This window comes from Drosophila serrata, unplaced genomic scaffold (genome assembly GCF_035046125.1).
Source record: "Drosophila serrata isolate PLE 108 unplaced genomic scaffold, ASM3504612v1 contig_245, whole genome shotgun sequence".
NCBI classification, from domain to species: Eukaryota; Metazoa; Arthropoda; class Insecta; order Diptera; family Drosophilidae; genus Drosophila; species Drosophila serrata.
Window position 1 is genome coordinate 2099193 of NW_028257143.1, and position 26759 is coordinate 2125951.

At 44.3% G+C, this 26759-nt stretch overlaps 9 protein-coding genes across 14 annotated transcripts; 4 read left to right on the plus strand and 5 right to left on the minus strand.

Annotated features, from left to right (window-relative positions):
- The first annotated feature begins 301 nt into the window (after window positions 1–301).
- Charon (charon) lies at window positions 302–2538 on the plus strand. The gene is made up of 4 exons (XM_020954690.2): window positions 302–1118; window positions 1282–1487; window positions 1550–2163; window positions 2294–2538. The coding sequence occupies exons 1-4, from the start codon at window positions 483–485 to the stop codon at window positions 2455–2457; spliced, it is 1620 nt and encodes a 539-aa protein (XP_020810349.2). The 5' UTR covers window positions 302–482; the 3' UTR covers window positions 2458–2538.
- Window positions 2214–3205, minus strand: LOC110185714 (zinc finger matrin-type protein 5). The gene is made up of 3 exons (XM_020954691.2): window positions 2941–3205; window positions 2748–2882; window positions 2214–2681 (listed from the first exon to the last, which is right to left on the minus strand). Exons 1-3 carry the CDS (start codon window positions 3068–3070, stop codon window positions 2524–2526), a joined length of 423 nt encoding a protein of 140 aa, XP_020810350.1. The 5' UTR covers window positions 3071–3205; the 3' UTR covers window positions 2214–2523.
- On the plus strand, window positions 3189–6327 carry Plap (phospholipase A2 activator protein). The gene is made up of 4 exons (XM_020954796.2): window positions 3189–3772; window positions 3835–4704; window positions 4766–5401; window positions 5520–6327. The coding sequence occupies exons 1-4, from the start codon at window positions 3612–3614 to the stop codon at window positions 6229–6231; spliced, it is 2379 nt and encodes a 792-aa protein (XP_020810455.1). The 5' UTR covers window positions 3189–3611; the 3' UTR covers window positions 6232–6327.
- On the minus strand, window positions 5417–7981 carry LOC110185793 (uncharacterized). Its single transcript, XM_020954797.2, has one exon. The coding sequence runs from the start codon at window positions 7979–7981 to the stop codon at window positions 6419–6421; it is 1563 nt and encodes a 520-aa protein (XP_020810456.2). The 3' UTR covers window positions 5417–6418.
- A 592-nt stretch (window positions 7982–8573) lies between these two features.
- Window positions 8574–9703, minus strand: LOC110185863 (uncharacterized). Its single transcript, XM_020954871.2, has 2 exons — window positions 9256–9703; window positions 8574–9198 (listed from the first exon to the last, which is right to left on the minus strand). Exons 1-2 carry the CDS (start codon window positions 9613–9615, stop codon window positions 9019–9021), a joined length of 540 nt encoding a protein of 179 aa, XP_020810530.1. The 5' UTR covers window positions 9616–9703; the 3' UTR covers window positions 8574–9018.
- Window positions 9704–10178: 475 nt separating this feature from the next.
- IntS14 (integrator complex subunit 14) lies at window positions 10179–12155 on the minus strand. Its single transcript, XM_020954812.2, has 2 exons — window positions 11511–12155; window positions 10179–11448 (listed from the first exon to the last, which is right to left on the minus strand). The coding sequence occupies exons 1-2, from the start codon at window positions 12049–12051 to the stop codon at window positions 10214–10216; spliced, it is 1776 nt and encodes a 591-aa protein (XP_020810471.2). The 5' UTR covers window positions 12052–12155; the 3' UTR covers window positions 10179–10213.
- A 703-nt stretch (window positions 12156–12858) lies between these two features.
- LOC110186104 (uncharacterized) lies at window positions 12859–17692 on the plus strand. 2 transcript variants are annotated; one of them, XM_020955149.2, is made up of 6 exons: window positions 13659–13759; window positions 13818–13873; window positions 13947–14103; window positions 15269–15488; window positions 16098–16686; window positions 16755–17692. In XM_020955149.2, exons 3-6 carry the CDS (start codon window positions 14015–14017, stop codon window positions 17528–17530), a joined length of 1674 nt encoding a protein of 557 aa, XP_020810808.2. In that variant the 5' UTR covers window positions 13659–13759; window positions 13818–13873; window positions 13947–14014; the 3' UTR covers window positions 17531–17692. The 2 variants fall into 2 exon arrangements, with proteins under 2 accessions (XP_020810807.2, XP_020810808.2); XM_020955148.2 differs by lacking the exons at window positions 13659–13759; window positions 13818–13873 and adding an exon at window positions 12859–13232.
- Tango14 (transport and golgi organization 14) lies at window positions 17678–19772 on the minus strand. 2 transcript variants are annotated; one of them, XM_020955150.2, is made up of 3 exons: window positions 19569–19772; window positions 18912–19510; window positions 17678–18137 (listed from the first exon to the last, which is right to left on the minus strand). In XM_020955150.2, exons 2-3 carry the CDS (start codon window positions 19407–19409, stop codon window positions 17793–17795), a joined length of 843 nt encoding a protein of 280 aa, XP_020810809.1. In that variant the 5' UTR covers window positions 19410–19510; window positions 19569–19772; the 3' UTR covers window positions 17678–17792. The 2 variants fall into 2 exon arrangements, with proteins under 2 accessions (XP_020810809.1, XP_020810810.1); XM_020955151.2 differs by having other exon boundaries at window positions 19565–19772.
- On the plus strand, window positions 19756–26662 carry capt (adenylyl cyclase-associated protein 1). 4 transcript variants are annotated; one of them, XM_020955147.2, is made up of 8 exons: window positions 19786–19922; window positions 21720–22030; window positions 23017–23518; window positions 23897–24021; window positions 24502–24883; window positions 24947–25494; window positions 25558–26081; window positions 26147–26662. In XM_020955147.2, the coding sequence occupies exons 2-8, from the start codon at window positions 21766–21768 to the stop codon at window positions 26228–26230; spliced, it is 2430 nt and encodes an 809-aa protein (XP_020810806.2). In that variant the 5' UTR covers window positions 19786–19922; window positions 21720–21765; the 3' UTR covers window positions 26231–26662. The 4 variants fall into 4 exon arrangements, with proteins under 4 accessions (XP_086688310.1, XP_020810806.2, XP_086688309.1 ...); XM_086832183.1 differs by lacking the exons at window positions 23017–23518; window positions 23897–24021 and having other exon boundaries at window positions 19791–19922; XM_086832184.1 differs by lacking the exons at window positions 21720–22030; window positions 23017–23518; window positions 23897–24021 and having other exon boundaries at window positions 19756–19922.
- Window positions 26663–26759: the final 97 nt, after the last annotated feature.

The window sequence follows — 26759 nt, forward strand, 5'->3', positions numbered from 1 at the left end:
ATACGAGTGAACGTTTTAAAAATGATATGTATGTGTTGGCTGTTTTAATTTATTTCTTTTCTAGATTTTAGCCATCCAAATCGATCGTTTGGTTCCATCAATAAAAATAAATTATAAAAAAATTTTATACTTTTAATCTGAAAGACCTGTTAATTTTTTAAGTCCCTTAAATAAAGCACGTCTTAAAATTTTTATAAAAAAATTGGTGAAATCAAAGTGATACAAATTAAGTTAAAAACAGAGACCACTTCGGAAACATTCAACAAATAAAACGTCCATCTCTAATAAACAACAACTAGTGTCGAGAACACTAAATATTCCGCAACTTCACAACACTGTCGTACAGCGTGTTTGGGGAAAAACCAACTTATGTTGTTTTGTATCGATCTAAACTTAGACTTCCCCCTAAATCGTCTGACAACAAGGGCAGCTTATCGGCAAGCGATTGGATCACCCGAGCAATTAAATAGCAGGAGGAAACAATGAAGAAAGTTTTATTAACAAAGTCACAGCACATCCAGGCAGTCGCAAGTGCGGATCTCTGCTCCAAGCAGCCATCCTCTGTTCGTGTAATTGCGAAGCCCATGGCTCAGTTGAGCACTGCCACCTACATACAACGAAAGTCCTTCCAGTCCATATACGAGGATATCTTCAAATTACTCATGCGGATTCCCGATAAAGCTCTTCAACAACGTGTGATCGACGCTATTAATGGACGTAATAGCGCTGATAAGACTACTATCTGCCATCAAGGTAAACAGTGCTCTTGTGGAGCCCAAAAAGTGGATGTCTCCACGCAAACAGAGACGGAAACCCAAATCTGGACCACCACAAGTGGCACAACTAAGAATATGGCCATGAAATTCGAGGAAAAGCCTGCGATTAAACATGAATCAGTCGATGCTAAGGCGGTCGGAACCTCTAGTGAACCCAGTCCAACTTCCACTGCCATTGCGTCACCCAATCAGCCCGTCAAAGTGGGCAAGAAAAGGGGAAGAAAGCGAAATACCTGCGTTCCACAGGTGGTCAAGAGATCGGCAGCTGAAATGGCTCTGCAGGAGCGCAATGAGAAACAGCTTACTCCAGTCGTTACCAAGCGGAAAAGGCAGGAGTTGTCTGTAAGTATAAATTAACTTCTATAAAATATAGTGTATATGTATTTATATATTCTTAAAATTAAACAAACCCTGTTATTTAAACTTTAAATATAATCTACATATATTAAAAAATTAAAAACAATACAACAAACTTACAAGATTATTATTTTGTTCATTTTTTTAGAGCTCGGCAAGCATAAATGGTGAACTTCATATCCTAAAATCAACACAAGAACGTCGAAACTCTGAATTCTCGAATCTATCCATCAATGATGATGAGCTTAACAGGGTGGATGACTATATAAATGATGGTGAGAGTAGAGAAAAGATCGTTGAAATAATGGCCAATGTATTTAGAAAGGCGAAAATGATGTCGGAGGTGGGATTATTGTGAGTAATTCTACATTTTCCTAAAGACCTTAGGTATAATCCAAATTATGTCACACTTTCAGACCCATCCACGATGACATACTGCGCAATGATAGTTATGGGGTAAGGCGTCAGATTTTCGCGTGTCACCACGCCAACTTCGACATCAATGAACTACTGACAAAAGATGGCGAAGATTGCCTTCAACTAGCATTGACAAACGAAACAGATCCAGAGATCATATCGTGCATTCTCGCAGCTGGCTGCCTGACTGATCACGTTTACGAGAACTCGAATACAGTCCTCCACTTGGCGGTGATTAACAACATAAACGTTGAGTCCATTAGGGTACTGATGCGTAGCATCGATCTGAATCTTCTTCTGGAGACTAACGATGACGGTTATACAGTTCTGCACCTAGCGGTACGTCAGAATCAGTTCCTTATTGCCGAGGCAATATTCGACATAATAGACGAGCGCGAATTGGGAAAACCGATATACCAGAGAGCAATTGAGGTGCCAGGCACTGATGACCGGGACGAAAAGGCCTTCGCCAAGTACTATGATAGGGCCTGCGATAGGCTGGAGGCGAATAGGCATAAATTGAAGAACCGGCGGCTCAAATCGAACGTTATTAATTCCGCAGAAGCTATGGCGGGAAATACCCCTCTTTTCTATGCCGTCGAACGCGAGCAAGGTAGGATATTCAAATCCATTCTATTATTTTTTGTATATACATACATGGGCTTGGTATTGCAACTTCTCAGGCGCCGTATATTCGAATACATATTTACGATTACATTTATTTTATCTTATCTTATTAACAGAACATTTTTGCTATTTCCTGCTGGCCCACCTGGCCGATCCGGACGAGGAGAACTTAAGCGGGCATTCCCCGAAATCGTTTCACTACGAATACGCTCGCATTTTGCGCATCAACTTGAAGGTTTCTCGGGTCATGGACAAAGTGACCGCCATTTTAAATTCTTGACATTAATTGTTCGTTTTTTATCAATTAATTTAATTGTAAATACATATTTTGAATTTTTCAGTGGAATTAACCCCAGGCTAATTCAAAATTGGTTTCTTTGAGCTTGGAAAAATTCATTGGTTGCAGCGATGGAGGCAGTAATCCTGTCTGAGGATGTGATTTCCAGGGCCATTTCTTAGCTTTTTTTTTCTTTTTTCGAATAGCTGACTTCTTTTGATTAATTACTGAAAAGATATGTATGTACATATAACTTACAAATATCAGAAATTAGGTAAAAAGGTAATTCTCACCTATTTTTTGCAACTCCATTAATTCTTTCTCACTATAATGACAATAGTTGCAATACAACTCAAACTTGCAGTATCCACTTAAATACCGTTTACATGGCTTTTTCAAACGCTCTGATTCCATAATTTTTTTAGGATCTATACATGAATTTAAAATTGTAATATTTGAATATTAGATGGGGGTTGGTGATTTTACCATCGAATCTCCGCATATAATTGGTCCGTGCAACTGTGTGTGCTATGCCATTATTGTGAAGTTTTCGTACGTTTAAGTCATTTTTCATGAAGCAGCAACAATAATCGCAGTAGTAACTTTTTCCACCCATTGCAAAATAAAAAACGTAAACAATATAAATTCTGCGTAGAGATGACAATCAAGATTGTTTATTAAGCGATAGGTTTTTTTTTATTATCGATAAGCTGAATTTGTAAATATCGATCAATTTAGTAGTAGAAAAATAAATATTCTCATGTGATTAGTTTGATAAAAATTAAAATATATGGACCCAAACTACGGGAAATACAGTTCTCGGTAAAGTGTCATCTATATGGAGAGGAAGATATCAAAAGAAAACAACTAAAAGTATTTAATTGCTTAAAGTTCAAAAATCTTTCCGAATTTTAGTACTGATTATTTATTATCACTCTTATGAATTTAACAATTGAAACACTGTTTTTACATTAACTTGAGTTAGTTGCGAATCTATCGGAAACGTCAGTTTATTAACCTTGAAGTGGATCAGATTGCCCATCACTATCTGAGTGTGCAGATTTTTTGCAACACTGCCCTTCGCGGTGAATGACAAATCGGCTTTGTCGGCTTTTTTTCGGGAACTGAAAGGAGTTTAACGCCCCAAGCACAAAATCATGGAGCCATCGCTGGACAACTATAAGCTGAGCTGCGAGCTACTGGGACACAGTATGGACGTGCGAGCGGTGGCCGTGGCTGGCAGCGCCCCGGACGGGGGAGGTGAGATCATTGTGTCTGGCTCGCGGGACAAGAGTGCGAAGCTCTGGCGGCCAAGCGGGTAAGCTCGATGCAAGCTTTAAGCCTTGCCTTTAGGCGCTATTAAAAACGCTCGTATTCCAGAAACGAGTATTTGGAGAGCCTGACGCTGCAGGATCACAAGAATTTTATTTCGTACATATACTTCCTGGAGTCTGAGCAGTGGATCTGCACGGCCAGCAACGACGCCACCATATGCATTTACAAGCAAGAAAACGGGTTTGTGCCCTTGCTTACCCTGAAAGGGCACACTTCCACGGTTTGCGCTCTGGCCGGAGGATTACAGCCCCGTAGCCTGGTCAGCGGCAGTTGGGACAAGACGGCCAGGGTGTGGAGCATCAGCGAAACCGGAGAGGTTGGATTTATTGCGCTAGAGGGTCATGAGGCGGCCGTTTGGGCCGTGGCAACTCTGCCGGAACAGAGGAAATACGTAACTGGAGGTGCAGACAAAAACATCTACTACTGGAACGAAAAGGGCGAGAAGCTGAGGCTGCTCAAGGGTCACACGGATTGCGTACGCAGCCTGATTGGTCTTGAGGCAAACACACTTCTCTCTTGCGGCAACGACGCCATCCTCCGCTTCTGGAACGAGGATGGCGAGTGCGTCCGCCAGTTGAGCGGGCACACCAACTATATCTACGCGATGGCCAGAAATCAGGCCTTGGGCGACCAGGTTGTAGTATCCTGTGGCGAAGACAGCACGCTGCGAATGTGGAATGTCATCACCGGCTGCGAACTGGGTGCCCCAATCCTGCATCCAGCGATTTCTGTGTGGTCTGTGGCGTGTTTGAAGAACGGAGACATCGTCACCGGGTGCAGCGATGGTGTGGTAAGGGTCTTCAGCCAGGTGAAAGCTCGCCAAGGAAGCGAGGCTATTCTCAAAGCTTTCGATATGGCAGTTGAAACTAGGAAATCGCAGATGACCGAGGAAATTGGGGGTGTCAAGAAAACGGAGTAAGCTATCAGAGGAAATCCTCATCAAAAAATTATTCTAAAGGCATTCTTTCTTTACCAGTCTTCCAGGTCCAGAGGCCCTTCTCTCGAACGGAACCCGTGAGGGGCAAACAATGATGGTCCGACATCCGGATGGTTCCGTCAAGGCCTACAGCTGGGACATGGGCAACTGGAATCTAATCGGAGATGTGACTGGAGGGTCTGGCGGCACACAGGCCAGTTCCGGCAAGAAGCTGCACGAGGGCAAGGAGTACGACTTTGTGTTTAACGTGGACATCTCTGATACTGCACCGCCTATTAAGCTGCCTTACAACCGGGGCGAGGATCCCTGGCAGGCGGCCCAGGCCTTTATTCATCGCCATGAACTCCCTCAGGCTTACCTTGACCAGGTGGCCAACTTTATAGTGAAAAATTCTGAGGGTGCTGCGCCCGTTGTGCAAAGTCAAGCGCCCAGTGGCTACCAGGATCCGTTTACCGGCGGCTCTCGTTATGTTCCGGGTTCGAGCAGCGCCAACTTGCAAAGTGGTGGCAATGTGGATCCCTTCACGGGCTCCTCTAGTTACTCCACGGGTGGTAGCAGCAATTCCCAGTCGCGCGTAGATGTAAATTTTGTGCGGTCCGGGGACAAGCACTTTCCCGTGAGCAGGTACCGCACTTTTGACACCTGTGATCCCAGCAAAGTTTTGGAGAAAATGAAGTACGTAGCTGCATGTTGCGTTTTAGTTCGATTGTTTTATATTTTATGTAGCCTATTCATACATATTTCTTTCAGTATTTTCTAATTAACGTTCCTTCTCTTTCCTTTCAATTTAAAGAGAGTTCAATAATAAGCTAACGCAATCCGATGGAAAAGTTGGTGACGAGGTCCTACTGGCTGTTATCAAGCTCACGGAGCAGTCACCAGAACTGGATTTGACCTCTCTCGAAGCCTTGATCATCCTGCTGAAGTGGCCAGCAGCCATGCTCTTCCCTGTGCTGGACATCCTGCGCCTGGCCGTACGCAACGAGGCCATCTTCAGTGTCCTGAACAACAGCCACAGCTTCCTAGGGATCGTGATACCCCAGCTAGCCGGATCGGCTGCCAACCAGTTAATGGTTGTGCGCTGCCTGGCCAATAGCTTGAGCCACACAACAGGACGGCAGCAGATTGAGAGCCGTCTGCCGCAGATCATCGAACTCATTGGGGGCATCAAGGCGGGCAGTGCCAACCTCCAGATTGCAGTGGCCACATTCTTCCTAAACGTGACCATATCGCAGACATTGGGAGTGGCCAAGTCGGAGGTGTGTCATGAGGTCACCTCCGGAGTGGTGGAGCTGCTCAAGTGGGCAAAGGATCTGGAAGCCTGCTACCGTTCCATGCAGGCCATCGGCAACCTGACTACCACTCCCTGCGGCCAGGATACCATCGCCCAAGTAGTGTCCGTAGACTATGTGATGGACAAGCTGAGGGAGCTGTCCAGTACTCCGCAGGGCGAAAACTTTAGCAAGGTGAACTCGGCGGGTAACGCCCTATTGGCTGCCTTTTAGGATCGGATTTCCGCAACACACGGCATTAACTATCAGTCAAAATTATTTAAATGGGAGTGAAATGGAGTTTTTTCAAAATACAAAGTGTAAACGATATTCTAAAAGTGTTCTATATATCCAGCTACCTTGTCTTTCTGGTTTCGGCATGAAGTGAGTAATCTTTCCTTTGAAGGGAAACCTCAAACCATTAAGTCCAGTGTGCATTTTTGACGTGCCTTGCCAGGTTCGAGCTCGTTACGAAGGTCTTTGGACACTCGGTGCAATGGTAGGGTCTTACCCCAAAATGGGTTTGCATGTGGGACTCTAGGCTCGTTTGGTACTGGAAATCCTTGGGGCATTCTGTGCACTTGTACGGCCTTTCCCCTGAGTGTGTCCGCAAGTGCGCCTGAAGGGAATAGTTCTGGGTATAAGAACTGGGGCAGAGGGAACACTTGAAAGGGCGCTCTCCCGTGTGCATTTTCATGTGGCGCTTCAGATCCTGGTTCGTTATGAATGCCTTGGGGCAGACGGAACAGTCGTACGGTCGTTCGCCCGTGTGGATCCGGACATGCTCGGTAAGCCCAGAGTGTTTTGCAAAAGCTTTTGGACAGTAGTTGCACTTGTACGGTCGTTCACCCGAGTGGGTGCGAAAGTGGACCTTCAGGCACTGTCTATTGATGAACGACTTGGTACAGAGGGAACAACTGTACGGTTTTTCGCCCGTGTGTGTCCGAATGTGAACTTTGAGATACGGTTCACCCGTAAAGGCCTTGGAACAGTGGGGACAGCTGAACGGCTTCTCGCCCGAGTGGGTTCGGATATGCATTTTGAGGTTGTGCTTCACCTTGAAGGCTTTCGGGCATTGCGGACACTTGAACGGCCTCTCCTCGAAATGGGTGCGGATATGATTTCGGAGGTTATCCTTCACAATACATGTCTTTGGGCAGTGCGGGCACTGGTACGGCCGTTCGCCCGTGTGGGTTCGCAGATGCACCTTGAGATGATACAGAGCTGTGAAGGCCTTCTGACAGTGCGTGCACTCAAAGGGTCGTTCTCCGGTATGGGATCGGTAGTGCCGGTTAAGGTGTGCAGCCGTGCCGAAGGTCTTTGAGCAGTTTTTACACTTGTGTGGACGGTCGCCGGTGTGTCCTCGGATGTGGATTTTGAGCTGAGCCAAAAGTCGAAATCCCTTCGGACAATTTGGACACCTGTGCGGGAGATTGGCATACTTATCCTCATCTTCAGCTTTTTCGATTTCCTGTGCGTTATCGTCATCATTATAGCCTTCCTCATCTTCCATTAAGTCATCGTCCATCTCCTCGCTTTTCACCTGACAATCAAACTGATCGATTTCTTCGTCTGACTCCAACTCTTCATTGATTGGCTCATTTTTTACTTGGCACGGATCACCAAATGGATCCACCTCCTCCTCTGGTGCATCCTCTTCTGTTACTGCACTCTCTCCATTATCGATGTACTGGTAAGTATAAATATCCCCCGATCCTTGTATATCCTCTTCGATGACTTCGTTTTTGACAGGATCAACCAATTGGTAAGTGTGCATCCTATCGCTTTCCAGTGATTCCTCATGCCTTTCCATGACTTCTGTCTTTATTTGTTCTGAGAAATGGTTTGTAATTGAATCTTCCTCATCGTATTTCTGACAGCCCTCGGATTCCTTTTTAATGATAAATTGGTTTTTGACCTGAGACGGAGCTGCCGTGTCGTCCTCCAGGTATTCCTCCTTAAATGTAATCTTCGAAAAATCCATAGTTCCCAGTTTATCCAACGGATTCGAGCAACCGACGTGTAAGCAAAAACAGTTTACTAGGATCTCAGATGAAGAAGTTTTATGCTGTGACTGCCAGCAGTCAACGGCTTAAAAACTTTTTACTTTTATGTTACATCAAAATACATTAAACACCAAAAGATTAAACTAATGCTTTTAAAACGTAATGTATAATTCGTTTATCTGCCATTCAACTAGTGGAAAAGCTAGTAAACAATAACACCTGATTACTAAATGCTGTGCTAGAGATGGTGAAACACCGCCGCCAACATCGATGTTATATCGCGCCTATCGATGTTTTGTCACATATTGATTCTGATTTAAAAAAATGTCTTATAATCTTTTGATCTGATATATACATTTTGTATTATTAAATAATTAATTAAAATTAACAATTTGATATTTTCTTTTATAAACCACACAATAATTGTTTTTTTTTTTCATTTTCTTTCTTTCATTTCATATAAGATTTTTATTTAAATTTATTATAAGAAATGTTGTTTTTTATGTTATATTGAACTAATCATATTCATATATAAACCAATGCCTTGCTAAATATAATAAGAGCTGCAGCTGTGACACCATCAATATATTTATATGTATATACATATATACTCTAAAAGTAGCGACAAATTTCTGATATCAAATTTTGTAATTATTAACTAGTTTTCTCTTAATATTTTTAACGAGAAAGGAAGCCAACTTCCGCAAGCAAAACCTTATATACCCTTGCGATTATAAAAATAGCATTCTGAAATAATAGCATAATAAAATAATGAATGATTTTTTTCCGATCGTTCTTATTCATAAGATAGGGCGGCCTGATCACGCCTGTCTCAACATAAATACATATGTATATGGATGTACTATATACATATATATATATATATATACTATATATATGGATACACTATTCGCAACAGAAAGAATACTTAATGCCAAGTTTCGAGGAGATAGTTCTGAAACTGAAAGGCTAGTTTGCAAACTTTTGATTAATATAATATAACAAAATTGTCACGCTAAACTATATGTGATTTGGAATGCTGGGGCTTGTCCGCTGACGAGGAATCCTCTGATTGCTGTTGCCGGTTGTTAATTCGATCCAACAGCTCACCTTTCCAACGCTCCTCGGGTACGCCTTTGGCCCAATCCGGAATCGTAATGTTGGGCAGGGTTATGGTGGACATGGCCTTAAGGATCTGAAATGAAGCAAAACGTTATTGCACCCTTAGATCATATCCTTTTTATTTTGTAACCTGTTCTGTTCGCGCTTTATCTAGCTCCATTTGCAGTTCTTTGGGCCTGGGTTCATTCCACACTTGCCGCTCGATTTCGACATCCGCCGACTCTATCGGGGGCATATTCGGATCGCCGTGAGTGACTGGGGCCGTCATCAGGTCGATATCTTCGTCATTATCTGCAGCTGAGGCCACCTCCGGTTCCCCAGAGGCTATCGCTGGGTCTGCTGCTTCATCCATGGCCAATGGTTGGTAACCATCGTATGCGTCCGATTCGTCATCATCGTCGTCGCTCTGCGTTCCAATATGTGGATGGTCAACCGCCGGGGTTGGAAATATCTCGTGGCCGGGATCTGTAGGTAATTCGGGACCTCCCATGGTGTTTTTGTTTATTTATCTTATTTTGACAATAACTATTACATCAATGTGACCGAACCGATAACAATAAGAAATACCAACCAGGTCTATAATAAATACCGAAAACTACGTCTAAAAGTATAATTCTGTAAAATACCATTGGGTTAAAAGTTTATCATTAGTAATTTTTTTTTTAAATAAATTAAACCAAAAGAATAATTTAAATATTTGTTTTACTATTCTCTAAATATAAAAAGCCATCATATTTTTTACAATATGAAAGAAAACATATATATTTAATATACAAAATCGTCGATGGTTTAATGCATAATCTGGTCGCAATTCGTCAATAAAATCCTTTTTTTTAAATAACCTTGTTTCCCCATAAAATATGAATATTATTATTTATGTAAACTGTAAACAGCATATATAATTTTTTAACCATTATTTTGGGTAAATTTATTATTATAAAAATAAATATTATATTTACTAATATGTAAAATGATATATAAATGATATTGACTATTTCATAAAGCTATTTAACTTAAATAAATATCGGAGCTCAGGAATTAAAAAGAAATACCTTTGTAAAAAGGATAATGCGCATATATATTTTTTATTAATACATATATCCAGGAGCAGGGGCCGTGGCAGCTGTGCTTCCTGTATCAGGAGCACCACCAACTTTCTGCAGCGGCACGATAGTTGACTTAATATCCCTATTCGAGGTTTTTCGTAGTTCTGTGGCCGCGTGTTGCAGTTGCATGGTGCACTCGTTGCTGGCTCCGTTAATGGTGAGGTGCGCGCATTCTTTTTCAAGGAGCATGGCTAAGGCCTCGAGCAGCTCGACAAATCCCAGGGCCAAAGCGGCCCGTCGTATCCGATTGAGCTCCTTGTAAAAATTTTGCGTCTTGTCCGGCATCTTCTTAGCATGCCGAAGGACTTTTTGAACGTCTGATTGTAGGCTAGCCTGTCGTATCCACACAACACTGCTCTGGGAATAGGACCGCCGATCAGCACGCACCGGAAAGCTGGCCGATTCGCCTGGGACAAGGTCCTCGGGAAATCCCAGTAATTCCAAGTCACCAACCCAAGGTATTACATTGGTACCCGGCGGCAGTATGTTAAGCATTAGATTTGACTTTTTCTTGCTGTCGGTAAATGCATAGATGAATCCGTACCACTTATCGGACACTTGGACTAAGGCGGCCATGTTCTCCAGTTTGAGTGCACCGTGAAGGAGGACGCATAGGTTTTCCTTTTGATGTTCTGTTTGCGGGCCTGAAGAATGTTTCACAACGATGGTTACATCCGCATCATCGCCACTCTCTTCGGTATCCTTTGGATCCTTGGCGTAAAATTCTCGTATATCCGTTTCCAGCTTCTCCAGCTCGTAGTTCGGATTGTTGGTGTCCAGGTTGAGCTTCGGCGGCTTGGCGGCAGCAGGCAGACCTCCTGACCGGCGACTTCCTCCACTCTTCTCCCGGTCCACTTTCGGCAGCACCCAGTGGCGACTCATGGTGGCCGGTGAACCGATATCAGAGAGGGCTAGGAATCCGCACACCTCTATCCGTTGATCGATGTGTCGGAGCGTGGGTTCTCTGCCGAAGACCGGCGACGGCTGTTCATAGGGAGCAGTGGGTGGCCAGAGCAATACGGGCGCCTCCATGCGGAAGTAGCTGCCGCATTTGAGAGTCACCTCCGTGGATTTGTAGCTCGTCTCGCACAGACGCTCGATTAGCTCGAAAACGGTGGTGCGTCCAAGTTCGCTTTTGTGACTGGGATTCGGATTGGGATTTGGATTACCTTCAACAGTCTCAGTGTTCTTCGCTGGCTTGGTCATGAAGAGCTGGCCTAGGAACGGTTCATGAGATATCAATCTAAAGCACCTTAAAAGCTAGCATTCTGGGACTCACCCTTTAACCCGGCCTTGTCCAGCAGCTGCTGATACACAGCTAGTCCCCTGGTGAAGTAGTGGTCGCCATGCAGTCCCAGGCAGATAAAGTTCACGTTATAGTTGGTCAGTGTTTTCAACCAGGCGAAGTCCGAGTCTGCATCGTTACTGGCAATGGCGTCCAGGAATCCAGAGACCGAGGTGCTACCAAAGCCGAGACCGCAGTCCGTAAACACCACCAGTTGCAGGATGTTCTGGGAACCCCAGGTGGACATTATGGAGACGGACGCCTTGAGCATACTCATCAGACAGGCCTTGTCCACGGCTTCCACCTTCTTGACCGCTTGCCGAATCTGATCGTAGTCCCTGGTGAAGTCCACTTTCAGTTCCGCTGTGGTCGTGTAGGACAAAAGAGCTAGGTGCTCCAGCTTGCCCGCAGCCGAAAGATTGTCTAGCAGGTGCTGGATGCCTTTGATAGCCAGCGATTGGTAGGTGTGCTCATTTCTTCCTGGAACGGGACGCAGCATAGAAAGCGATGCATCTAACGCTATCAAGGTGGGCATCTTGATGTTTCTAAGTGACTCGAAATGAAATATTTATTTTTGTTTGCGGCAAGTTTTGTTTTTATTGGATCTTCTTCTTTCGCTCCAGCTGAAATGCCATTCGCCTTGCGTCGCAATAATTTTACGTTCCCAGTGAATGGAAGTGATTGGGTTGGCGGCAAATTCAGATTTTCAGTTCAATAAAGAGAAAATCATTTTAATTAAATGTGTGTTTTAGAATCTAAAACTTTAATATCGGCTTTCTAAAATTTGTTATATCCTTTTGTCTGATGTGATTTTAATAGAATTTTTATAACCCTTATTAAAGTAAGTTCTACCAAATTTGATGACACTTATACCCGTTGCAATTTAAAAATAATAAAACTAAATTTGTGAATTTTATGGATTAAGTATTCAGATATGGAATAGTTAGCCGGTGAATGATTAATTTATATCAGATAATAATATTAGGAGTTATTTTCGTCGTTTGTTAAACTTCTGCGACTTGTTCTAAGCAATATTGTGTTGTGGGAGCTTATATGTTATTTAAGTATTTTGCAGAGTTTAAGCCTACTTTTAAGGACACTCTAAAGAGAAAAAATTAAGATATTTATCCCTCGGATCATTCAATTGTAAAATTGAACAAACTTTCCAGTTATTTTTTTCTGAACTCTTTGCTTTGATTGATATATCTGGGAGTTGGCGCCGGTATAAATTAAATTAAATTGGGGCCGCTGAGCATCTCAATTAATCGATTTGGGATGCATCATATTCAAAACTTTAATTGCGTTGATTTCGCCGCAAAAGCATATAAAGTTCGGCACCCATATCATTTGTTTGCATTGTTTGCACTCAATGGTTTTGTATTAATATAAATTGAATTTTGATTCGGAGGCACACCACCCAGACTGAGTGTGATGCGGGAACTCATCACCATCTCATCTCGCTTTTAATTACATTTTATTAAAAACATATACGAGCGATGCTGCGATGCTCTCCAGCCGCTGAGAAAAGTGCAGAGTGGGGAGAGTGGCGGCATACGGATCGGATCCACATCCCCTCTGGACTAGACGCCAGAATCATTCATCGCTCTGAACTCGAGCAGTGAGGACGTTCAGTAATAGTGCTCAGTAAACCAAAGTGATCCCTTCCAGTGTTTGTGCCCGACTCTAGCCCTGAAATAAAAAACATTTAATAGGAAAGTGAGTATATTCTTAAATTAACTACGACCAAGAAATCTAATTAAATATGAAACAACTTTCTTATTATTGTATATGTATGTCCCTAACGACGATCACAATTTATCAACCTTTAACCCAAGCCAGCGTCCTTATCAATAAACAAAATAGGTTCAGGTTCTCGTTCTCTATATTTATATATAGGCATTTTCAATTCATCACTCATTAACTCATGCGGTTGATGTGAATTTTTTTTGAGCTCGTAAATTTCATTTCGCATATTTCTGACCCAATTTCCCAAATGCATCACTTCCTCTCCCTTTTGAAGGAGAATCTGGCACATGCAGTCGCCCAGTGGATACTTTTGCGTCATTTGTTTATCGCCGCAAGAACAATATCGACGATTATATAGCTCTATATATATTCTGCGAGGTCTAGCTGCACAATGGACAAGGAACCAATTTGCTTTGTTTGCAGTTGTTTCTGTTGCAAATCAGCGGCAGTTCTTTATTATTTGTTTGCACCCCCATAAAGACGGCACATCAATTTTGGTTTGTTTATTAGTTCATAGATATTTTGTTATAAACAAAATGTTGATGTAATTCATAGGGAGGAAACACCTCTGAAAAAACAACCGATTGCAGCTCAAGGCGAACGACGCCAAAGTAATGTTCATTGCAATTTACATTGCAATTTATATCTATCCATTTGACTCAGCTCCCGTTCGATTATCCACAGATCACGCATCGGATTTGCCTAGCAGCATCCCAATTAAAGATCGGAAACGCACTGCACTTACACGCACCATGGGCGAGGGCAGTCGGACACTCCAATTAGTATTCCTGGCTCTAATTGCAGTCGCTCAATGGCAGACAATTGCCGCAGGGCCAGTCACGTAAGTAAACTAGATCGACCGACTTAATTACTAAAGTTGTCCCCAATTCCTTAATATAATAAAGCCTAATGCTTTATAAATACATAAGGATCAGAAAATGGTGGTAAAGACTTGCCAGCTGAAGGTCCCGATTCGAAAATTTATATTTTTTTTTTTTTTGTAGTATTTTAATTCAGTTTGTATTTAAACACGGATCTTTCTAGCCACATCCCCACTTCCTTTTTCCCATTTATTCACTTCATATTAATTGCTTTATGCAAAGTTCTAATGAAATTGAGGGGAAATGCATTCAATAAGATCCCATCTAGATGTAAGGCCATTAAAATGAACAAGTTTTACGAGTCCAATTACTTTGAGTGAGACACTCAGGGCGGAGAACTATAAATCTGCGATCATATCTCTCATACGAGGGTGGTAATTGGATGCTCCAACTTTCCAAGTGCTCACCCTCGTCCCAATCCCGCGATTCAAAGGAACCATACACATTTCCTAGCTCTCCTCTTTTTATGGCTTTGGACACATGTCACACATTCGTTCGCACTTGGCTCCAGCGCCAGAGTGGTTCCTATTCCTATCCTATCTGGCGGCATCCACTGTACTGGGAGTTTTTAGCGAAATGTGTAAGACATCAAACTGACTGTTTTCGGTCGGCGCCTGGCCATCGGATGGGTGCATCCGCATCGCATGCACAGCCTCATCTACATCCACATACACTAATGACTAATGCCTTCAAAGGGAAGCCAAGATGATGGCTGTTCCGCTTATTTGTTTGTTTATTTTCGGACTTGGGATGGGACCAGGCATGTTTTAGTGCACACTTCATGCAAATGGGACTGGGAACTGGGAACTGGGGAGGGTGTCTTGGTGTGGAATAGAGCAGCATGTGTTGTCTGCTTCCCCTATATCCATGCTCTTATCCGTCGGCACCGTCGTGCACTTCACACAGCTTTGGATTAGAAAAGATGGGTTCCTGACCCTGAGAGCCGGGCCACCACCACTTATCCATATATCCATCCATGATTTCGACCCCTCAATATTTATAGACGCACAGGCACTGTTGGTGGTGGTCCCGTCCATTGCATATCCCCCAGTCCCACTGCCGATGATTAATGACCTAGAGCGAGGCTAATTTTAAGAAAACTCCGTGTCCCCCGACTCCTTGCAGCAACGAGGAGCTGCGTGGCACCATCCAGTCGCTGATCTACTCCTACAACCAGCTGGACAATAAACTGGAGCGGCACGAGCATCGCGAGCGTGCCCTCGGCGAGTTGCTGAAGAAGGCACTGCAGACACTGCAGAAAGGCCAGAAGAGCTTGGAGCCAATCAATGGAATCTTTGGGCGTCTGGACGAGAGGGTCAGCCAAATAGAGACCATGCTCATCACAGTAAGTCATCAAAAATAGTCTGGTAGATAAGGTATTATCATATTTATATCACGTTGATTTAAAATCCATTGTAAATGTTCTATTTAAAGTATAGTAAAATTATTCGAAATTTAAATTTCAAACTTAAAATGAAAAAAAAATTCCTATGGCAGCTATATGATATAGTCGTCCGATCCGGCCCGTTCCGACATATATACGAGTGAGAGTATATACAAGGCTAACTACAAAGTTTCATTCAGATAGCTTCAAAACTGAGAGACTAGTTTGCGTAGAAACGGACAGACGGACAGACGGACATGGCTAGATCGACTCGGCTGTTGATCCTGATCAAGAATATATATACTTTATATAGTCGGAGGTGCCTCCTTCACTGCGTTGCAAACTTCTGACTGAAATTATAATACCCTGCAAGGGTATAAAAATCTACACAATTCTGCTGTTTAAAAATATGCTTATAAACACACTTATTTTCTATACATTTTGTACTATTAAGAATCATTGTTTATTACGTGGCATCCGTGCATATTTTAAAAAGTATAATAATTTAGAATAAAAACAATAGTTTCAGAATATTAAAAAACATATTTTTTTATAAACCAATATCTTTAGCAAGAGGAAAAGTACAACACTCAGTCGGATAGATTCAGCCAGGCCACGGAGCACATGTTCAAGTGGATGCGCGAGAACGACGAGTGTTTCAAGAGACCACCGGTCAGTTCCAAGCTGATCGCCGCTCCGGCTCCGGCCACCGCTCCCAGCATTCCCAAGGAGTTCTTGGAGGAGCAGCAGCGCGTGAACAAACAGTTACTGGAGGAAGTCCAGAAACTATCAGCCAGCGTGGCCTTGCTCAAGGAGAATAGTCAGAAAGCTGCTGTCCAAACTCAGCAGAATTTCGACACTCTGCCCAAGGGCAAGGAGTTGCTTGCTCAGATCGAGGCCAAGCTCCAGCAGCACTCCGCAGCGGCGGCGTTAGTGACTACAGCTGCTCCGCCCAAGAACGATGAGTTCGAGGCTCAGCTATTGAATAGTCTGAAAGACTTGGAAGGAAAGGTGACACAGTTAAGCGAGAGTGCTCAGCGTCCTGCTCCGCCTGTCGGTCTAAACGAGAAGGATCGGTCCTATATTCAGGAGTTGAATAACGATACACTAAATGCCTTGGCGCAGCTTAAGAACGATAATCTGGCGTCTCAAAAATCGGGTGGGTGCACGCCTCTATTCTTAAATTTTAATTCACAAAAGCACTAATCTTTCTTTCCCCTTACAAAGCCTTGCGGGAGACCACGGAGCAACTGCAGCAGACGGAGGCCAACATCCAGGCGGACGTCCGCCAGCTTACCAATGACGTGGGAACTCTCAACAAATACTTGACCGCGGCCAACGAGAGCAACAGCAAGCTGACCGAGGGATTGGAGGCACTGGGTAAATTCAACAACATAATGATGACCAACTCGGAGGTGGTTTTGGACACACAACGGAAGGTGGAGTTTGGCACACTGAACGTGGTGCAACGGGTGGGTAAGCTGCTCGGTGAGCAGGGGACTCAACTGACCCAACTGCTCAAGGAGCGCTTCTCCGCGTTGGATGGCGCCATTGTGAGTACTCAGCAGGAGGCGAACAAGAACCTTAGCGGACTCCTGGACACGGAGCTGAGTCAGGTCTGGCATCGCATTGAGATCATGGCTGGCGAAATCAGCCAGAGCCGGGAAATGCTGGGCGTCATCCAGTCTGCTTCCGATGGATACATCAACAGCACTTTGGCCACAATGATGGGACTGGGCGGCAAGGTGGAGGAAACAAAGAAGCACATGATCGATATGGACGAGAACCTCAACTACCTGCTGGGCAAGCTGTCGCTGATGTCGAGCGAGTTTGCCAACATCAAGAAGGGTCTCGCCGACTCTCTTGAGGATCTGCGAAACTCCTTCCATCTGCTACACGAGCGTATGCCCACGGGTCCCGGGCCCCACAACATTGACAAGAACAAGTATCTGACCGACGTCAGTCTGCTATCCAAGCGTCATGTTGAGCCAGAGAGAGAGTAGGCGTGGGCAATAGCAGGAGCAAGAGACTCCCCCGAAATGAGCAAAATACAATACTTCTAACCATAGCCTCTAAGTCTGCCCACTTACATGTAAACCCAAAGATCTTAAATCCCCAAATACCTGCCCCGAATACATACATACACTTCATTATGAACAATACAATCTTGCGGTTTATTCTTACGTGCTAGAGGAATTCCTGGCGATAATTTACATATAAGTAGTTAAGGTAACTAGTTAATATAAGGGCTCTAAAGCCCACTCCTTACTTGCCCCAGCGCTGTTCGCACCGCGAGTACTTGCACAGGATGCTGGCGAAAGTCTCCACGTCAAAGTATCGTCCGCTGGGGTGCGTGTGGAACTCGGTGAAGCGCACATGCCAAGGCAGCAGGCCGAAGGTGCATGTCTGCCGCGCGAACACGATGCCCAGCTCCGGTTCGGGTGCCACAAAGCCCAGTCGCTTGGTCAGCATACCACTGATCTGCTCGGTGAGCGCTTCGCGCTTTTGTCTGAGTAGATTTTCCACCAGCGGCGTCTTCCTCTCTTCATACAGTTCCCGACACACGTCGGCTATGAGGGCATGTCCATCAGAGTCACCGATTTGATAGAGCTGCAAGACGGAAAAGCCAATAAGAAACTTAATTAGAAACTGATAAGACAACGAATAGTTCCGAGAATTGGTTCAAATATGCACTCTTCCAATTGTACTTCCGAATTTATAGGCGTTGATTAAAAAAGTTTAATACAGTGCATGTATATAACATTTCATCAAACAACATTAAACAAATTATTAAGAATGTTGTACTTTGACCATTAGGATCAACAAGGGAACTATTGAAAAGCAAAATCTTATCTTGATTGTTATTGGCTTGAATGAGAGTTGTAATGACTTGTTTATTTTGTAGTTCGAATCGTCAATAAAACAGAAGTTTTTATTCTTATGATTGTTTTTGAATAAATTTACAGGTTCTGAATAAAATTCTGCGTAATATTTATAACTTTAAATAAGATCATATAAATAAAAAAAAATAAGTTAAATTTAAATAAAAAAAATCGAGTTTAAAAATGGTTTTAAACTTTGTCAAAGTTTCAAACAAACTTAATAACATTTCGTAAGATCCTTACGGAAAGGGTAAAAAGAAGTGCCGCATTGTTTAAAAACCAATCGAAAAGGTTTTTAAAAAAAAGGCAACTTAATATTTAAGGTAAAAAAGTCGTTATATAGTCTAAATTTAATATAATAATCAGCTTTTTGTAGCATTTTTGAAATCGAAAAAGAATGCAAATGTATTTCCCTAGTCTTAGGGTATGAAGATATTCGATCTCTTCCCTGTAATCACTTTCTTGCCCCGTTATCAGTTTCCGTTTACCAGCACACACTCACCTGCAACTGCTGGGGAAAGAGCGAACTGCTTGCACCGTTCGCATAACCATTGGTATTTTGCCCGTTTCTTGAATCACTTTCCGGCTTTTTTGGACTTGGTGGCCACTTGTGGCATCTGCTGCTACCTTCGTTGGCCGAACGACACAGCTCGGCCAGTTCGACAAAGCCGCTACCCTTCGTCCGCTTATCGTACACACTGACATGCTTGACACCGACGTCCAGGGCGAAGGCGAAGATGCGCTTGAGGAGCAGCGCATCTACGTAGCCGTCGTTGGGCGAGATCACCAGCACCAAATGCTGCGGCGTCTTGGTCAACTGGGAGCGGCAGTCGGCGAGCACGCGCCGCTCATGTAGCTCACGTGCTGCGTCGCCGCGCCAGAGGTCATATGACCGTCGGGCCAGTGCATTTAGCCGGTCGCGGAGCCGCTGCAGCAGCTCGTAGCCGACAACCAGGAGGAAGAGCAGCTTGCCAAGCAGCAGGCAGAGAACCGTGATCATGCTGGCGGCGGCGGGCGGTGGAATGTGCGCTCTCTTCGACTCGGAGTCCGCTCCTGTTGCTTCTTCGGTTCCCCTTCGCAGTGTACACAAGCGGACATAACCTGCAAAAGGGATGCACATCGTTAATCGCCATTCCAGAGGACCTAGGGGCTTACCCACGGTTGTCCAGGGTCGATTGTCGAACTGCTCAGTCACTCTGGGCGCGGGGTCATCGTGTTATCCAAGCTTATTTCGTTTTAACCGATGCGCTCTCAGACGTACGTGTTCTTCAATGTGACCAGATGACAACAATGTTGCCAATCCAATTATTCGCACCAGACATGTTGCGCTAGTCCGGTAACACCGATTTTTTCATTTCGATATATCGCCATTTTTAAAAAGGTTGATTGTACCCATAAAGACATCGCGCTTTTGCAGCTCTGTTTCGCTATTGTTTTCGCCTTTGCCGGTTCTGCCTCTGTGTTCTTGTGAAGTGAAAATTGCATTTATTTGCCAAATAAAGCAACAAATAAGGTGAGTAATACTCGCCGGCCGCTGTCTCTGTCGCACCCTAGTTGTTTTAGGCGGGGCTTTTCATGTAGTATTGTTTTGCGAATATAATTTAGTTTAATTCGCCGGCCAGGCTGTCTGCTGAATATCTTTTGGGCGGGGGCAGGTGGAGATGTCGGTGTCCTAGTGCCTGCGCGAGTGTGTGTTTGCATGATGTGGGTGTTTGTACTTGTGGTGGAAGAGAGACAAAAGACGAGGGACAGCTGTGCTTTTGGATTTAGATGTGATGGCTATTTTTGTGTGATTCATTTTGTTTGTAAAATTAAATTCCCACAACACACCCATACACACTCAAGGTCTCCTGTATATCGAGTGTATTTCTGACGATGATTTCACATCCCCGATTCCATGCCGCAATTAATTGTCAGCAAGTGTATGCAAATTAACCCTTAGTTGCCCAGCGAATATTCCAGGCGCCGTGGTTGTTAACCCACTCGATACGATAACATTATAACTACTCAGCTGTTGTGGCCATCTTTTGTTTTTGTTTGCTGACTCACACGCACACTCACACGCCCCTCCTTCGCACACCGGCGCAAAATAGTTTACGCAAGACCAAACCCAGTTGTTTGTGTTTGTGCCGCTGATGACTCAAAAAGTTGGCCAAAATACGCGCTATCAGCGTTAATAATAACTTTGTTGGGTATCTGGAAAAGAGTACAGAGAGAGGAGAGTACTAGTTATGTGGAAAAATACATGGCCTTAAAAGGCGTCTGGTTTCAGCTTTCCATTAGCGCAGTAATTCGAGCCCACTCATACACGCAGAAGATAACGGTAACTCAGCTGCAGACATTTAATCTCTGCCTGGCATTCTCGTTTTTTCCTCCTTTTTTGCACGCAACAAACGCATCTGCCGCAACAGAAAAACAACAAAAACAAGAACTAGTATTAGAGCCAGGCGAAAGTTGAATCTCAGCTTAGTTTCCATCTCCTCCCCTCCTTTTTCCTGCTGCATTTCCAACTCTTAATTGCCAGCCATTTGTTTTAAGCTACTTAAAGACAAAAACAACTTGTGTGTGCCGCCGGTGCAATAAACTCATTGGCATTGGCAGTAGTAAAGCAGAAAAAAAGCATCTGCGCATACACTCTCAGAGAGTTTTCCCCCATTTTCCGGCAACTCAAGTCGAAGCTTTCTCCATCGCTGCGAATTGTGCAAGATTTGAAGCTTGCACAAAATCCTGCCGGCTCCAAATGCGAAATCCATTTTCATTGCCACTTCGATAGCTGGCTCCAAATGGTCAAGAGTCGCTTTTCCCCAAAAAAGGCAACAAAATTAAAGTTTCAAGTTGTAACAGAGTTACAGATCTGCTACTAACAGCGAGTTAGCAGCGGGTGACTCCTGTCCTGTCAGAACTCCGAAAGCGTACTCCGAATCCGAACCGTGGGCGTGCGCTCCGTTTAGGGTGTGTTCTTCAATAGTGTGTGTGTGTGTGAAAATTGTAATTGTGTTCCTTAGTCCTGTTGACCCAGTTGGAAGTCCGGAGCGATTCGTCTGTTTCGTGGACCAACTTGTTTTCGTTCCGCCTTTAATGTGTCGCCACCGCCGCCGTCGCATCCGCAGTGATACACACACAACTAAATGAGCAAGGAGTGGTCGCCACTCGGGCTCCACCTTTGCGGCTTCTGCCAGTGCCCGCTAACCGAATCCAAGCCCTTTGTATGGCTGCCAGTGTTGTGACCGCCGCCGCTTGAGCAAAGCAAAAGAAGCGAACGAATCCGCCAAGGAATGTCAATTACATAATGTGCTTGCTTCATATTTAGAGTCTTTGAGAGTCCCGCAGTAAGTTCCAAGAAAAGAGCCAGCACTATGTTCTCCTGCTGTCGGGCAAATGTCAAAGCAGGCAAAAAGGATAAGGCCAGCAAGGACAAGGAGGACAGCGCCGAGCCGCAGCAGGAGCAGGAGGCCAACGAAAAGGGAGAACCGCAGATAAATGGCAAACCGGAAAAGGAACCGCTTAAAGATTCAAAAAAGGAGCCACCAGTGCAGGAGCCTTCCATTAAGGCAGAAAAACCAACTGAAGCGGATAATCCGACGAAGAAGGAAGAGGCCCAGGCAAAGACCGACACTACTGGTATTGTCACCTCCCTAAGTATATAAGTATATACACACTCCTCTCTCCACCTATCCGGCAGCTCAACAGCTGGGCAGAGAGCACTCGGCTTTTGTGTCCTCTCCGGTACGAGCCCCGGATCACTGCACATTTACTGCAGCTCTGACCAGGAGCTTAGTTCTACATCCTGGCTTTTCATTTTGAACTTTAGTACTTCGAGAGGCCCTTGAAGCCTGTTTAAGTTCACTTTTTAGTTGGTTTCCACTGCACTTCCTGAATATTTTATATATGTAAATGTGGACTATATTAAGGAAAAGCGCCGATTTCAAGTTGATTAATTAGAAATACTTAATGACAGACATTATTCATACTATATAAGTATAATTTTTATTTTTTTGACGATTAAATCATGCACATCGCTCAAAGTGTACGCATGTATGATTGTACAAGGAAGGTCACAAGTATAGAAATTTAAATCGAGGCTATGTTTTATTTTAGATGAGTTTGGTTTTTTTTGCTTACAAAGTATTTGCTCTAAAAATAACTTGTGTGAATATTTAAATATATGTATTTAGCAATATAGCTTAATTATAAAGAAGAACACCAACAATACTAGCCAAATTTCAAAAGGTCGAAGAGGTATACGTTTATATTCTGTATCTAATGTGCTTGAGCAGGCAGATAATTTTGGGAACAATTCCCTTAAATAAAACCTATATATATCATTATCAAATATCAGTAAATATTCATATTGCATCATGATATTTTATTGCAAAGATTTATTTACTTTGATCAGTGCATATCATTAATATAGGAGTAATAAATAAATAATTGAAAATGCTTTTTTTAATGCGATAAATTACACAAGTTAAGGCCATGAGCGACCAGGAAGCCAAGATAACCAAGAGTAAAGTGAAGTAATCAACTGAAGTATCGGCGCTTTCCTTGATAATCGTTTTTGCCATTAAAGTCATCATGTATAGTAATCTTAAGCAACACTTCCACAGTCAATCCAACTCCGGCTGAAGCGGCTAATAAATCACCAACTTCAGCACCAGCACCTGAGCCAGCTGTAGAGGCAGAAACATTAGCCCGCTCCACGCACTCCTCTACGTCCACGGCACCACCTGCTTCAATGACCAGCGCCGGGGCGGATGAAGAGGATGACGTAGTGGTGGCGGCAGTTACAGCAACCACACCGCCACCCCAGCCGCCACCTACGAAGAGCTGCCTTTCCAGGCACAACTCCACACATCAGTCAATCAAAAAGAAGGTGAACATCAGCAACCGGGCGGAGATCATTGAGCCGGAACCGCTGTCTTTGCTTGTGATTGCTAGCCAAAACCAAGGGTCGCTTCTGGACGACGATGAGGTGTTCTCCGACTCACTGCCACCACCGAAGCGGGAGAGCATGTGTGCGCCGTATATCGAGGGGGATCTCGTATCAGAGACACTGGCCTTTGCCCACGGATTGCCCTCCTGGTTTGACGACGAGCGACTCAACGAAATGTATGCTGCTTACTGAAGCGTTCTCTTATGGCCGGTTCTGGTTTCGCGACTCTATTATCAGGTTTCTTTTAATCTATTCATGTATTAGTACCAAGTCCGAGACAGACTTCTGTGAATAGGGATCTCTAAACGGGGATCTAGGTAGTCGGTGGAAAAGCATTCTGCAGAATGGCTTTTACTTAGATTCAAAATTATAAGTTTATTACTATTTTCGGGGTTTTAAAATTAAGAAATCTGAGATCTCATCTTTCTGAGTAAGTTAAATCTTTGAAGAAAGGCATTCAGCACGTGCGAAACCAGAGCAGGCCTTTCAGTTGATTCCACGCGTTCTGCGCCATTTTTAGTATATCCTCTCCTATGACTTTGTTCCATGTCCAGCGGTTGCATCGAACCACCGGTCACGCCGGTGGGACGCGACGAGCTGGAGTTGAAGCGCCAGCGCCTCTACACGGAGCTCCTGCGAGCCGCTCATGCGGCTGTGGAGCACAGCGTGGCCGTGCGGGGTATGACAGACTCCGATTGATTTTCTTTGGATCTCTTATTCGTTACTTGGACTGTTTTTAATTTATTTGCCAAATGAAACAAGACACTAGTCTTTCAATAGTGCCTTTGTTTAAAGGATCATCTTCTCTGTCATGCCTTTTCGTTAATTTGTTGTGTCTTACTTGCATGTGGTTTTCCGTTTCCTTTATCGACTTGTTGGGCTTAGCTTTGTATTTCCTTTTGTCATTCGTCACCGACCATCCTCCGCACACTTGTCATGGGTAAATCCCTAGACGTGAAGTTTTAATTTGATAATATTTGTGTTTAGTGAAAGATGCCAGTGCACGCTTTCTTGGGGGTTATCACGCTAATAATTTCACTTCTTCACCTAGATATTTTTTCTTAATGTTCTAGTTACATTTTTCTAAATGTGAATAAATATGAAGAGACTAAACAGGCTTAAAATAATGATTTCTCTTTTTACTCATATTCTGGTGCAGATAACGAGCCGGAAGCCAAGCCCGCGGCTTCTGTCGAGCACTTGGAAAGTATTTGCGAACGTTTGGAGACCCTCGTTGACCGATTGGAACGGACTCTTACGGCGCCGCAGCAGTTGCAGCCTCAGCCGCTTGAATTACCCACGCCCATTCTCCCGCCCCCGCCAACCGAAGAAGAAGTAGAGGACGCTCTTCCAGTAGCATTACCAGAGGTAGAAACACCACCACCACCTTCGCCGCCGCCGCCGCCTTGCAGCAGCAACAATATGAGTGTAGCAGGATTCGAGGATATTGTGGCGGGTCCGCTTAGCCAATATCTGTCTCTCTCCGCCAAGATTGGCGGCGATGTAGCTCACCACGCTGAGCTCGTGAAGAGCGCCTTTGGGTAAGTTATACTTTCTAAAATTGACCAAATAGCTGGTCTAATGTTGTGATTTCGGATGAACAGCTTTCAGCTGCAGTATGTGACGCTAGCCACGCAGATCGCTCAACCGGCGCAGCCCAAGCAGGCGGAGCTTCTGAAGCCAACTTCGACGCAGATCAGCGCCATCCAGGACTTCCGCGAGAAGCACCGTTCCTCGCCCTTCTTCAACCACCTTTCGGCCATCAGTGAGAGCATCCCCGCTCTGGGATGGGTGTGTGTGGAGAAGACCCCGGGTCCATATGTGAAGGAGATGAACGATGCTGGACAGTTCTACACGAACCGCGTGCTGAAGGAGTGGAAGGAGAAGGATGTTAAGCACGTGGAGTGGGCTCGCTCCTGGGTGCAGACGCTGACCGAATTGCAGGCCTATATTCGCCAGTACCATACCACTGGTCTGGTTTGGTCCGGCAAGGGAGCTGCACCCGCTGGAGGTGCTCCACCACCGCCGCCACCTGGAGGCATGCCCCCACCACCGCCGCCATTGGATCTGAGCGCCATGAAGCTGGATAGCGCTGGAGATGATCGCAGCGCCCTGTTCGCTGAAATCAATCAAGGCGCCGACATCACCAAGAGTACGCCTTCACAGTTGATTAATTGAAAAATGTACTAATTAGTTTAATTGTATTCCCTTTTAGACTTGAAGAAGGTCACCGGGGATATGCAGACCCACAAGAATCCCTCCCTGCGTACCGGACCGGCTCCCTTTAAGTCGCCTGCCCAATACGGCGGAAGTTCGAGCAGCGCACCTTCGGGCCCGGCTCCTACCAAGCCTCCCGTGTTCGAGCGTGATGGCAAGAAGTGGATTATCGAGTACCAGAAGAACAACACCGGACTGCTGGTGGAGAACGCCGAGATGAACAACGTTGTGTACATGTTCCGCTGCGAGGGCTCCACGCTGACCGTTAAGGGCAAGGTGAACAACATCGTTCTTGACTCATGCAAGAAGTGCTCGCTGCTGTTCGACTCTGTGGTGGCCTCTGTGGAGTTCGTTAACTGCCAGAGCGTTCAGATGCAGGTGCTCGGATCGGTGCCAACGGTTTCAATTGACAAGAGCGACGGCTGCCAGATGTATCTGTCCAAGGACTCGCTGGGCGTGGAGATAGTCAACTCGAAGTCCTCCGAGATGAACATTCTCTTGCCCGACGCCAGTGGCGACTATGTGAGTTTTTCTCATGTTTATATTGTTATCCCATTTGCATTTATGTTTTGTATTTTTCGTTGCAGACCGAGTTGGCTTTACCGGAGCAGTATAAGACCACCATTGTCGGCAAGACCCTAAAGACTGTGTGCGTAGACAGCCTCGGCTAATGTGGTTGTGATAGCCCATGCCAGGGATCCAATCCGTTGCTTGTCCTCCAACCATCATCAGCAACAACAACAGCATTAGCCAGTCAGCAGCAATCATAATTGTATTTAATGTTAAGTGCAAATCTTTCTTACTTCCGAGATTCTGATCAAACTTTTCGTACCAAACCCCGATTGTATTAATGACGTGTTGCCAAAACTTTTGCTATTCTGGCTAAGTGGGAAGAGTATTTAAATAATTTATTTGTATGGAAAATCGATGCCCACAAAAAAAAAAAAAAAACAACCCAATGTATTTATATATATCGAGAGTGTGTTTAATGATAACGGAGAGCACGAATTCGATCTTTTAAGCAGACTCTTCACTCGATCATCAGAAATAACTCTCTTTTTATATTCTATTTAAATAAAATTTAAACATTTTTTATCAGATAATTGGAAGGGAAAATGTATTAAAATATTTCTGGGGGCAGCGTCTGACGATGTGTCAGGATTTTCAAGCTTTGATCGCATTTTGGTTGCTGTCGGTCTT